General features: G+C 39.7%; 1 protein-coding gene across 1 annotated transcript; it reads right to left on the reverse strand.

The window, feature by feature from the left end:
* Nucleotides 1–665: 665 nt before the first annotated feature.
* LOC101857808 (c-Myc-binding protein) lies at nt 666–13,529 on the reverse strand. The gene is made up of 5 exons (XM_005102267.3): nt 13,333–13,529; nt 4,924–4,996; nt 4,435–4,483; nt 3,695–3,824; nt 666–1,517 (listed from the first exon to the last, which is right to left on the reverse strand). The coding sequence occupies exons 1-5, from the start codon at nt 13,345–13,347 to the stop codon at nt 1,470–1,472; spliced, it is 315 nt and encodes a 104-aa protein (XP_005102324.1). The 5' UTR covers nt 13,348–13,529; the 3' UTR covers nt 666–1,469.
* Nucleotides 13,530–14,093: the final 564 nt, after the last annotated feature.

A 14,093-nucleotide genomic window follows, 5' to 3' on the forward strand; every position in this document is an offset into this window, starting at 1 on the left:
TTTTGATCCAACAATACTTGCGTTGGTTACTTTGATTGCAATGAGCACACCAACAATGTATTCCTACAATAATTCCATGACATTTTAGCTATACACGTCTTGCAACTTTTCTTGCAACTTTTGTTGATTTTTCTTGCAACTTTTAGCAACTTTTGCTATTTTCAAATGCAACTTTCTCTGAAGACAGAACAAGAGGCGGTACTCCAAGGTTTAACTGTAGTTTGAGTTGCGATAAATCAAGAATGGCTTTTCAGTCAGCCCAAGTTTACAGATTAGGAAAGTAAAAAAAAGGGGGGGGGGGGGGTGAGAGAGTGAGTGAGAGAGAGAGAGAGAGAGAGAGAGAGAGAGGGGGGGGGAGACGCCACAACTTTCTGAATAATCTGAATAATCATCACAGAAACATAATTTGGAGATCACTATCAGCGTAATGTAAACAAGAAAGAAAACTGCACCTGATTGTGTTAAGGAGGCTAATTTCTGCTTAAATAAAAATTTCCGTTTGGTCTACCTATTCAAAGTCAAATCTCTCATTTGAGTGTTTGTTTGAGTAAAAAGACAGACAAACAGAAACAACAGAGGGAATGTAAAGAATCTCTCAAATTTAAAACCAAAGAGAATCTTGATAGAGAGCAGCATGAGCCCATCAAATGACAAAAACACAGGAGTACTCGTTTTATATTTTTAATTGATCTCCGAGGCATAAATTTCACATAAACAATGGACATTTGCACACATTAAAACTTTTCGTCAGTTTTCAAAGAACTAACACCTTGGTACTTTATGGTTGGAATTACTACCATCAAACATTCTATATAAAACAAAGAATTAGTTTCATTTCCACAGCTGCTTTCAGAACAGATAGTGACAAACATACTTAAAAATCATTCTCTCGATGAGGATGGAATATTTCGCAGCTGAAGTGGTCCCTACACAGTACCCTGAAAATAGGTTGGCCTAGATATTACGTCACACAAGAGTTCACAAGGTGAAGACAATTTTTTTCCCTTACTGAAAAATGCAAAACCCTTTATCACAGCCATTCTTGATTTTGTTCAAAGGCAGGGATAATGCTACAAGTTTCTGCTCAAAGATGAAATTGGAGCAAATCACTAGCCCGAATCAAAAGACATAGACAGCACTGACAGCGATCAAAGCTTTGATGCCCTTGTCATCAAAAGTGGATGTGCCAGCAGTTTGCTTAAATGATGGACAAAATTACAGCTGTTGGCTTGATTTTGAAAGCTTTGAAACAGCTTTCCATGACAGATTCTTTGGGTTTAGAAACAAAACAAACCAGTTTATCAACAGAACAGGTCACAGGAGATGAGACGGATGAAAACAAAACCAGAAAACAATGAGATGGCTGATGAAGCGTCACAGAATGTTGCTATGAAGGGACTGCACTGAAAAGACACAAATGAAGGCATCTTTACAATTTATGTACATGATTTGCTGTCTTTGCAGTAACGCTAGTTTTCAGGCACTTCTGGCTCCGCTGGGGGCTCCAACTGTTGAATCTGAGGAAATTTTGTTAAAAAAAACATTTAAAAATTTAGAATTGGTGGCAGAAAGATAAAACAGTATTTTAATTTTGCAGCTTTCACTCAGAGAGAAAAAATAAGCTACCACTAACAAAATGCCCCCCCCCCCCCCCCCCCCAAAAAAAAATTATTAAAAAAAAAAATCATATAAGGTCATCCTAAAGTTATACATAATATGAATGTGACTCAGTCTTCTCTTTAATTGGTAGCAACATGGAACAGAACATTAGAGTTAGAGTTTTTATAAACTGCCAAAAATCATTCTACTTTGTACGTTAGACAACAGAGGTTTCATAACTGAGCAATCAACAAAAATTGTCTGAGATTCTGAAAAAATGCAACATAGGTCAGATTTTGACATTTTTTACATTAGGGGGTTTACTAATTTAATAGAAAAGTCAATGCTGAAAACAAGTTAAAAATTTCTTTTTCCAAGTAGGCCTACCGGTACCTCAAGACTTTTTGAGATATAATGTACGTTTTGTGAGGTAGGATATAACAATACGATTTAGAAAAAACAGGCTTTAAACACAGTACACAGCAAAAACACTAAAATGGCAGACAGCACAAGGATGCATAGGAAGTGTGATTTGTTTGCAGTATTTACAGTGTAGGGGAAGTCCCAGTTATAATTTTGGTAACAATTTATGTTGGGCTGGAGAAGAAGAAGCTAAACCCAAGCATCGAATTTAGTTACCGTGCTTTTTAAAAGCCATTAAAAAAAAAAAGAACACCTTGCCTAATAAAATACTTAAAAGTCAAATAAACTAAAATCATTTTAAATGGTGGTTCAGAAATTATGGAGCTACTGTTTTTTTTATTGAAACAAATCTATCTTGGTAAAAAATTTGATTTTTCACATCAGCCTGTAGCTCGAATGATATGGGCCAACATTTTATCCTCTTCTTAAGGTGCACACACAAAGGCTTACTTACTTAAACTTATCAGATGCAGAACAATGGACCAGGCCTCGGAATGGGACAATGACAACAGCACACCACACAAAAATTGTAAAACAGGACAAAAGGCAGAAAATACCACAGGTCAAGGTACAGAAGAGCATGACTATAGCGGGACTTTTGGTTCCTGAAGAAAAATCCCAATGTAGGCAAGTTCTCGCTATGATGAGAATGCAAAGGGCAATTACGGAAAAATTGCACACTTTACGCTCTCCTCTTCTTTTACTGTCTTTTTGGCCCAGCCTAGGCCTAATCAATTTTGGAGAGGCACTATCTCGCTAAGCTGCCTGCCCCACCTCACTCATCACTGGACAGGCCAATAAAAACAACGCACCGCTGACTGCCTTTTTGGAGCCCATCTACAGCCTCCCCCCCCCCCACCAGCTAGAGCTCGCTCGATCTCTCCCGCTGTATCCAAGTTTGCGCCTTTCCTTGCCTCGTTAAACCCAAACACAGTCAGTTGAGTTTACATAGACAAATAAAGGGGATTCCGGTAAGGTCCAGCTGTAGCGGGTGCCGCTATAGTCATGTTCTGCAGTATTTTATCAATCACAAATAATATTCAAAGTAGTAGAACAGGAACAGTTTCAGCCCACAAGAATTCCCAAGTCCTTCTTCCAAAGCAATAAAAATTATACAGTCCAGTCCATTTATAACAGCCTCTGTTATTACAGGAACTTATATAACAGAGATAAATCATATCCCTGTTTTTTTTTTTCTCTATGTAAGAAATTTGAACCTGGCTATAACAGGGTTCAATTTGCACAGACTTGGATACAACAGTGATCTTGCAGCGCATGAACTTGCTTTCCATCCGTCAAATTACTAAAATTTGTCCCAACCAAGACATTTCGCCTTTTGTATGATCGCTTGCCTAAACACAAACTTTCAAACACACATATCTCTCCTCCCCCCCCCCCACCCCCCCAGGGTTGGGGTCACTGATCGATTCCGTCTCAGTGCCAGTAAAACTGAAAAAGGAAGTGCGGTAATCGAATATATAGTAAGCTGAAGGTGCAATGGTACTGATAGTATCCCTTCATAACGGTTATAACAGGACTCGCTTTAACAACATGGAAAAACTGCCGGTCCCGTTTGTTATATATATATATCTGAGTTTGACTGTACTTCTTTACTTTGGCTTGGACTTTGATGACAAACCGAAAAACAAAACATCCTTGATATATTACCAACCTTTGCTTTTAGCTCACTATTCTCCTCCTGCAACTGTTCACATTTCTGCCTGAGCTCTGTTACTTCAAGTTTTAAACTCTCCACATCAGCTGCTTCAGGGCCTGACACATTTAGATGCTGTTTGAGAAAACTGGGAGCAATTAAGGAAAACAACTCCAAAATGACGAAACAGTTATCTCATGAGTCACAACATCAAATCATGGGCTTGGTCTAAAGTCTGCGCCAATCAGGATAATCATAATGACACCGTATTTGAAAGAGCATAAATCAAGAAAGAAAAACCATCTCATTCAAAAAAAGAAGAAAGAAAACAAACTACAGTGAGATCTATTTCGAACTCCGATATAATGAATAACGAAATCTTAGGACGAACGAGACAAATTCTTGATTCCAATTTTTTTTCTTCCTTAGTCACTTTTCTATAAAGTGGATTATTAACAACTGGCTGTTAGAAAATGGTGAGTCAGAAAACTGTAAATCATCTGTCCTTGTAGAACAGATAACAAACACAAGATGTGCCAACCACCACAACATGCTACACCGGTCATTTACTTATTTGATTGATATGGTAAGGTAATGGAGTTCTAACAACTTAACTTGAAAAGTCCAAAATCAGGATTTCATGAGATAAAAATGAAATAAAAACGGAAAGGTTACTAAGTGATGAAAAAAGTGAGAAATGAACATTTACTTTCAGTCACATGGCAAACACAATACATGGCAATGAAGAAAAAGGATACTCTAGAGCATTGTTGGGTTTCTCAGGTTCCTCGTACAGTACGACCAAAACTGTAAAACAGAAAATGATCACAATAAAAACTGTAATAAAAAAAATAATCGCTGAGGAAGACAGACTGTAGACTGATACATCTGTCAATACACTAACATGAAACTGACGACAGAACTTTACTTAATCGGAGTGGCTAGCCCATCTTTTCTGTATTAATAATGTATTCCTTTCTTCTTTCCTTACCGCTTCCTTTAACTTAACTCTAAATAAACCACTAGACCAAATGCAGCCAGATCCCAGAACAGTCAAAATTGTTCTCAGCTACCTGCTTTATCTTAAAATGACACTGTCCAAGATGTCCAGCTATAACAACCACACTTCTCCTCGACAATGGGTGGCTAACATGGACAGTTTCAACTGAAATTTCATACTGACTAACAAACAACCTTTACTTCAGTGTCTTTTCAATTTACAAAAAATTTGTTTAATTTACAATCACCTTTAGTGAGCGTGTCCAAAACTCCAGCCTTTTCCAAATACTTTCTGAATTCTTCCCTCTTGGAATCAGCAGCCTGGAAATAAAAGCAATTAATCAAATCATGTTCGGTTATTGTCAACTGGAATTATTATTTAAAAGGAAAAAAAACCCACTCTAGAAGACACCTCTTTATATATTGTAGGCCTACCTGTGAAATCATTAATAATAAAGGTTGAGTCCTCATTCACAGCTGCAGGTGTTCCATCAAGTCTGAATTTGCTAGACCATGTGGCACGCAGTATTTAAATAAAAGCATCAAAACTGTTACATCAACAAAGCATTAGTAAAAAATACAGCATTTAGCATTATTGTCATTTAACCCGTTTGTTGACTTATGACACACCTGGTACTGGTAAGTCATGAAATATATAATTTTGGCTTTGAGCCATACAAGGCCAAGGGCATCATCATCATGGAAGTTGGCAAAATTTGCCATTCCATCATTCCTGTATGTGTCCCTCTGGCTTTAATATTTCTGTATGAGGATTTAGCCAGAACACACAAAGTGTGGATTCAGATTGCAAATTTGTTAACTCTTGCTAGCGATTAATAAACACAGGTCTGGTCTTGTGGACAACGCATGTTCTCGCAAAATGTTAATACCAAAAAATGACTTTAAAAAGGCAGCAAATTTGATTTTTTGACTTAAATTTGCAAGTTTTTTAAAACTACAGGTAAGATGGTAAATATATTTAGGAAATGAAGAAAGAGACATCATCGAAGACCAAGGGTCCAAATATGTCATGAGTGGACTGATCTAGACAGCGAGACCATCAATGAGACATGAGACTGCCGTCCTGGTCTCATGATCTTGGCTGAAAATCGGTGCTGACAGAAAAAGTGTGCACCCCCTGGCAACAAAAAAGAAAAATGGAGGCTCCTTGAATATATCCTCAAAATATTTAAAAACACATCCTCACAATTCCCTTGGCCTAAATCTTTGTATTGCACTTTAATAACAGCATGCTAAATCCTGCAAGACCAAACTGTCCGGCATGCTCTTGTTGGACATGTCGTTTAGAAGAAAGTTTCTATGGCCAATCTGCTGTAGATAACAGAGGCGGGGGTCGGGTACAGTAGTTTACAACTTAATAAGGCGCAACTCGTAAACTTAGATTCTGTGGGACCTTGCTTTTGATCCTAGCTTCTTTCAATCTGAATATATAAGTTTTGCTGAAGCTGAACATAATATAATACGTTGCTACTTGGTCTTGATTATTTTTTTCCTGCAATGGCAGCTGAACAAGGCAGACCTAGTTAAGGCAAGAGTGGCAACACTTTATTTCTAGTCTTTACAGTCTAATCTTCCTACTACTAGTTAAGATGACGGTTGTTGCTATGTCGTTATATCGCCAGCCCCGCTGTACCGCCAACTTTATGCTTATCCTAAGACAGGCAGTATTTATACAAAGTTTGAGTTTGATTATAATTACTTTGACACCTGTGGACGCTTGCATCTCGCTCTTTCTCACACACACACATACGCGCCAGCGTGCGTGCGGTGATTTAATGAAGTTAAGGATTGCTCCCATTTTCATTTTCATTACATATATATACTAAAATTTAAAAAACTCTTAATCGGCCTTCTTCCCAGAAATGCAACTCTAATCCACTGATTATAAGACCAACTTCTTGCATTCCCCACGGGGCACCAGGACTGCTAGGGTCACTCAGTAGTCAAAGCGTGTGCTGTAGGCAGTCCAAAAAAAGTGTGCTTCAGCCGTGAATACCATGGGGTTGTTTTAATCGATGGAAAATAAACCTATCTTTTAAAGGACACAACAAGCTTTCTATAAAATGAGTATTTTATTACGGATACATAAACCCCTCTAATATAAGTTGATCACAGTGTCACGTTTCGCTTGATACAGATACTGTGACTTTTAGTTAGCAATGTTTGCTCCGAAAATTTCCTTTCAAACGCATGAAATAAAATCATTTTAATCACGAACCTGTAATAGTTTTAACGTAAAATCAACAGTTTTTGATTGAAAAATGGAAGTCTTGTTTCCTGGCGTTCCTTTTGAGTTTTTCAAGTAAAAGTGAGTCAATTTGTTCGAATTTTATTGGAGGAACATCTAGAGTTACCAGCTTAATGTGTTTTGAATGAGACGTATGCCTTGGTTTCGAACCAAAGATGACGGTTCTCTAGAAGTAGAGCACAGACGCACAAAAATATTAGAGGACAGAAGCACACTCACACACACTTCCACTGCAGAAATATGGAATCTGGAAATATATGTTAGGTGCGTGTAAACTTTGCAGGGCCAGACAGATGCACGATCCATTGAAAGCGAGGGTGATGAGACATGCTTAGCAGGGTATATATATTATAAAATTGGCCCCTGAGGGACCACTGATAAATAAACAGTCGAAAAGACCATGTTGTAATGTCCTTTGTTTTTGTGGCCCCGATGGTTAAGTTGAACTTCGGATGAGTTGATTTTTTTTTCACTCCTCGACGACATCAACTCATCCGTAGTCAACTGTATATTTTAACAATTTTGCAGGTGCTGCCTGATTAAGCTACAGTCCAGAACAGAAGAAATCAAGCAGTGAATGGGTTAAACTATTTGACTTCTTCTCGATGGAAATATATGGCCTCCAGTCGCTATTCAGACTCAAACTCCAATGCGCAGATATGTAATATGGGGAGCCCACTGGGGGATCGGGTCTGGCCGGGGCGGTTTGCAAGCCAGATTGAGGGCACAAAGCAGCTATCGTGGCATAATACGGGGTGCCCATTTCGAAAGGGATCGTCGGGTCGGGCTGATCGCCTGACTCAGTCGCCTCAAAATATACATGTTTGTTTTCAGTTTCAGGCGACTGAGTTGGGCGATCGGCCCTTTCCAGCCGTAATGGGCACCCCATCTAAGCCGATCGTGCCCGACAAGTCGACTCTACAACAAACATTCGGTTTTCATGCGACCAGTGAGGCGATTGCCCCCAACCCGACCCCATCTCCAATGAGCATCCTGTATAATATTTACACTATCAGAATATGTCACATGTGTATTGTATTGTCATGATTTTTTAAATTAGTGTAAAATGTGATGTTGGAAAAGCTTTTCCGTTAGACGACCGTAACTTTTAATGTCTGACTTTTGTTCCCTTTGGAAGGGTTATTAACTTTCTCTTCTTCTCTTTTTTGTTACCCTACGTCTATGCTATCATATTTTCAAAACAGTGAAAGGAATGTGGCCAATAATCTTCGTAAAAATTAACTTTCATAGTCAAAGCAGACTAACTTGTGTGCTTACAGGTTATCGTTATCGTCGTTCGCAACCGGTCCCGAGGCACTTCTGTGGTCGTCGGAGCATGTAAAAAGCCTGAAAAACCATGCCTAGACGACCAGAGAATTACAGGATTGCCTCTTCCTAAAGAGTGATCAGCAAATTCACCACAAGTATATCAATACATTAATGCACACAAAAAGCAACACACAGTACTGGCGGACCGGAAGCGAAGTTGCGTCCAGCGACAACTCAGACACCACGGGCATAAAAAGTCCCCGTCTCCAAAGAGATAGAACATTTATAGGCCACTATTAATGAAATGGAAAGACAAACTAGTTAGTATTAAGTGCAGGAAATGTTATATCAAATTACTTCCCTATTCTATCCCCATGTGATGACACGCGACCGCGAATGGCACCATTAAGTCTGACTAAGAGTATAATAAAGGCAAAGAGATGTTAAGAAGTACAAATTGCATAATTAAATTACGTAAACACACACACACACTCACACTCACACGCACACACACACACACACAAACACACACACACATTTGCACACACACACATATAGCTATATATAACAGTCTTCCACTAAACTCGCTCTCATGCGGGGACGAAACAAAAGTGGCATGAGATGGAGACTGGAAGCCAAGGTCGAATGGCAAATCCGCTTCACATCCGGTACACCCTTTGATTGCGCACACTCATTGGAGTTTTGAGTCTGAAGAGCCACGGGAGGCTATTCAGACTTGAGTCTGAATAGCCACGGCCATGAAACAGTAGAATAGAGGGTCATGGTTTAGGGACATGCGATTAAACGTAGAACAACATGAACTATTTTTAGGTAAGGCGGCCATCTTGTTTGAGGTCAGAGACCGGGATACCCCTCCGATCACGTGACAACATCTAAATATAGCCAAACGTATGGCACCAAAAATGGAAGTGTATATCAATCTTAATCTGCCTTTCGCAGATGGAAGTTCTTATGGCCGAATGGACAACATGTCTGCGTTTGAAATCAAACAATTATTTTATGAACGTGGGATCGAATCCCGGTTCCGGAAGGGTCCAAGGTTGTTTTTTCTTTTCTCTTCTCCTCCTCCCGACTAACAGTTTGTCCCATAAATTTGAATTATAATTTGTTGCTTGGTAGTTTTTTATTTATGTAGTGATGAAGCATGCAGGAAGGGGGTGGGGGGATCCTCCGGCGTATTTACTGCAGTTTTATCTCTCTATTTCTCTCTCTCTCTCTCTCTCACACGCACACACACCTTTACAAGCACATGCACGCATTCAAATGAATACAGCAACAAAAATAAAAAACTGATAAATGGTGACTGGTTAGCGAGAGAGAGAGAGAGAGAGAGAGAGAGAGAGAGAGAGAGAGAGAGAGAGAGAGAGAGAGAGAGAGAGAGAGAGAGAGAGAGAGAGAGAGAGAGAGAGAGAAAGAGAGAGAGAGAGAAAGAGAGAGAGAGAGACAGACAGACAGACAGACAGACAGACAGACAGACAGACAGACAGACAGACAGACAGACTGACAGACAAAAATATGCCCACAACATTGATGCTTTCCGGAATTTTCTCTTTCTCTCTCTCTCTCTCTCTCTCACATGCACACACATACACATTTACAAACACATGGCACGCATTCAAATGAATACAGCAACACAAAAAAACTGATAACAAGGTAACTGGTTTACAATAAAACATCAGATCAATCTTTCTCTCTCTCTCTCACACACACACATACACATGTATTCAAATGAATACAGCAACATCAGTAAACTGACTATGTAGTGCACTTCTCTCCCCCTCACTCTCTTGACCCCTAAACCCAGCATTGCCGCGCTACTGCTGCGCTGCGATAATATAAACGTATTTGAGCCATTGCCAAAACGTGGGGAAAAACACACACATCCCACATTAGTGTGCATAAAATGTGATGCATTAGTATTTAATTTATTCCTCCAAAATTTATACACAAGTCAAATATATGATGTAAAACCTGCATTAGCAGTTTCAGACCCCATGTCAGCTTTACAATCTTGAGTTTGTAAATTTTTTGCCAAAATTGTTCCCTTTTTAGTGATTCCTGGACTGTCATTTTGAGCACACCAATGCAAACTTCCAAGAATGTTCAAAATTTAGTATTCTAGGGTGTGTTTTTTTTACGTGTGCTTTGATCCTATGCTATTTGTCATCGAGAAAGGTTAACTTGCTCAAAAAATCGGTTTCTTTGTTTGTAAATAAACTAACAATTCGGATCACTTGTGCGTCAGTTGTGTCGTCACGGACTAGGTGTTTCAGAAAACACCATTATTTTTCATTTGAATCACCGTAGCTGGTTAAATCTTTTTGCTTTTCCGGCGTTTATTCAATACTTCAAAAGCCGCGATGCGCGAAAGGAACATCGGGTTCCTAGATCCACGATTTCGGTCGGCTGTTTAACATTCGCCGTGATTGGCGTCACTTTGCGACGTACTGGAAGTCCGAATTTTAGCCTACTTTTGTTTTGAACGGATCATCAACAGTGCCCGGATATAATTATTTTCTTGAGTGATTTCCCTTTACCCGCTTCCCCAGAAAAGCGGAGGCAACGGGGAAAGAGAAAAACAAAAGTAGTCATTGCCGTCAGCGTCCGGTGACGCACAAGAATCTGACGTTGAATGTGACGTACTGGACTGTTTTGAGTGTTTTTAGGCTACCCTATTGAATATTTTAGTGAAATTGCGGTGTTTACATTGGATTCCTGGAACAAGAGTGTGACGTGTGAACAAACTTCGAGAGATGGGTCATTTCTGTGGTTATTGCTTTAGTGCTTAGTGATGACGTTTGGGGTGTCGTCATGCAGCCGTACAAGACTGACTGACATACTAGAAATTACATTGTCCTAAAAGAGCAAACATTTTTTAAATCATGGGTGCTCTTTTTACTCAAACAAATAAACAAACACGTCCTTATTATCTGTCTAACTCAAAAATACACATTTGTTCTTTGTTGGTATGATATATGCCTTTTTCCAGTGCATTGTGTCATCATTGTTATGTACAAGTAATATTTGTCATCATTGCTAATATCAATAAGTTTTCAACATATATCATACATTCAAGATTCATTTAGAAGCAAAATACGCCTTTATTGATCTGTGTATCTCATAGTGCAAATTTGTTCTTTGTAGGCATGATTTTACCTTTTCCCAGTATGTTTTGTCATCACTGTTATGTACGAGTACCGTTTGTCATTATATTAGCAACATAATTGTGATCGTCCACTGTCTTTTGATATGACCTGATATATATCTGTTTCAAAGCAAAAGAAACCTCTCCTGTGTTTTGGGGTTTTTTTTATTCTTAGCGAGTGCATTTATCTCTGGAGGCATGACTTTGTCTTTTCCTGTACATTGTGTCATCATTGTTACGTACAAGTCATGTTTGTCATCACTGTTATTACGAGTCAGCTCCATTGATTTTGTGCTTTTCCCTCATATTAGTAGTTTAAAAATTGTTTTACACATGTGTTTTTCTGGTACTGAGGCTTTGATAACTGTATTTGTACAGCCTTTCACTATTGTGATGTGTTGTCAATGATAATGTCCAATGTGTGTCCTTTCTTGTACATAACAATGATGACATGTTCTGAGCACTGCGTCATTGTTACAAAGCTTGTCATTTATATTACCATTATGAATGGAGTTCATAGTACAAAGTCTTTGTTTACTAAACAAATGGAATTGAAAGTCCATAATTTGCCTCTAGCTGCTAATCTGTTTTTGTCATCACTGTGTAACATATACAAGAAATACAGTGGTTGCCAAACCAATATATACCCATATCTCCAAAACCCTACATCTCCTTGCTCTGATACTCTAGATGAGCTCTAAATGGCAATCTGCGTCTGACAGAAAAGGGAATCAAGTCAAATTGGTAAAAAAAATAATTTTTGCACCATTGAGTCTCAAGAGAGTCTCACGTTTTGGCAATTGCTCATTAGTCATAGTGCCCTTACCGCGGCATTTTCTCTCAACACATGAAAAATGCACGAATCGCAACACATCATGTTGCAAAATCATTTGTAGCCATGGGGATCAAGGACTGGTGATGGGTCTCATTTAAATATTGAGAAATGCCTAAGCGTCTCAAACAGCTTCTCCCAATCCAGCCAACCGTTCCTGCCCGTGGTGGTCCCTGTTTCCACTGACACGGCTCTGGCGAGTGGCGAGTTGTTGGCACCAACAAACCAACCCCCCCCCCTGTTTCCTAGAGGGGTTTTAAAAACAACAGGATGGGAGCAGGTGTGGCCTCACAAGGTGCAGGAGGCAGAACCCACCGATGTGTGGTAGATGCTATGCTCCTCACTAACACACCCCTACTCTCCCTTGAGTAGGTGTCTAATCTGCCTAACACCCCTACTGCTCTTTATCAACACACCCTCTGTGGCTGACAAGGAACCAGCCAGTCTCGGGAGGTCTGGATGCAAGGATGGATGGAGCGGAGTGCCTGACTTGCCTTCTGACCGTGGACCTCTTAGTAAAGGCACAACGACCCAGGACGTGACGATCCAATGGCTTTCTCACTTGGCCGAAACCTCATGCAAGAGTAGACAACTATAGCCAGTAGCCATTGGGTGGCGGGGAATGGGCAACGAGAACCCAACCGGAATTACACGGTCACAGGACAGTTAGGTCTTTCCAGCCTCATGAAAACCCCTGTACCACGTATTCTCAACGTGCATGGCCCCTTCTCAGGATGGGCAGGCAGTCCACAGACACCCCAGTCCTCAATGCCATGACACAAAGAAAAGAATTACATGCGAGCTCGGAAGTCGGTAAGTGAGAAATTCCCGAAACTAGACCAACTGCCGCGCTGGCGTCACCGCCGTGGTTGGGCACATCGACTCTAGATCTATCTAGATCTAGATCTATGACAGCAAGTTGGACCTTAAAGTTTCTTATTGAGTTAACTTACTCCTAGACAAAGGTACTTTAGGCTTTACTAAGCAAGGCAAGGTTTGACAATCACACATGTCATGTCATCATGCGACACGACACACGACGACTCCGATTGTTATGACAAATTCAAATACAAAAAGTTCCCCCGTTCCTCATACCAGATCTCCCCCAGCATTGAACTCACCCTGTACGAAGTCATTTTTCAAGGTAGATCGAAAAAATCCAAGTATGGAGTCCCGTAAAGTTATGAAGCAGATTGATAAATCACTAAAACAGATCTGTAAGCGTATTCCTCGCTTTTGTCTTCGGTCAGAGATCTTTCCAGCAGTCAAAATCGAGGTTTGTAGCAAAGCACGGGTTGCCAGGGAGTTGATCTCGATACGTACGAGAGTTGTCAAAACATTAGGAAATTTCAAAATTACAACTTGTTTTTTTTATAACATTATTTAAAATATCTTTAAAAAGCATATAAAGACTGAGAAATAGAAAATACATAAAAAGTGCTAAGGATTTCTGTTTGAAGTTATTTTGAAATTCCGGTGTCGACAAAATATTTTCCTACTAAAGTATGAGCGCTCCCACCAAGGGGCCTCTGCACACGAACTCTATGAGCCAGAGGGGTCCGTCATAACTGTATTATGATTATTATCTCCATAGCATCTATAATATGTTATTCGATGGAAACTGGCAGAAAAGACCCCTTGATGCCTATACTTAATGCTGCTAAGGGCACAAGATTATATTAAGATGAGTCATTAATAAACTATCAATATTTTTTTTGTCGGACACTTAACAAACACATAATGTGTAAATATATTATGCAACACTCGAAGCCGGCCGGTTCAGGAGTTTGTCTCAATTCGATATGCTTAGATCTATTATGCCCCTAACCAGGGCAGTGCTACTGACTGAAATGTCTTAAGGCCATTTCCAATTTGGTGGGGG

Source organism: Aplysia californica, unplaced genomic scaffold (genome assembly GCF_000002075.1).
Source record: "Aplysia californica isolate F4 #8 unplaced genomic scaffold, AplCal3.0 scaffold00319, whole genome shotgun sequence".
Classification (NCBI taxonomy): Eukaryota; Metazoa; Mollusca; class Gastropoda; order Aplysiida; family Aplysiidae; genus Aplysia; species Aplysia californica.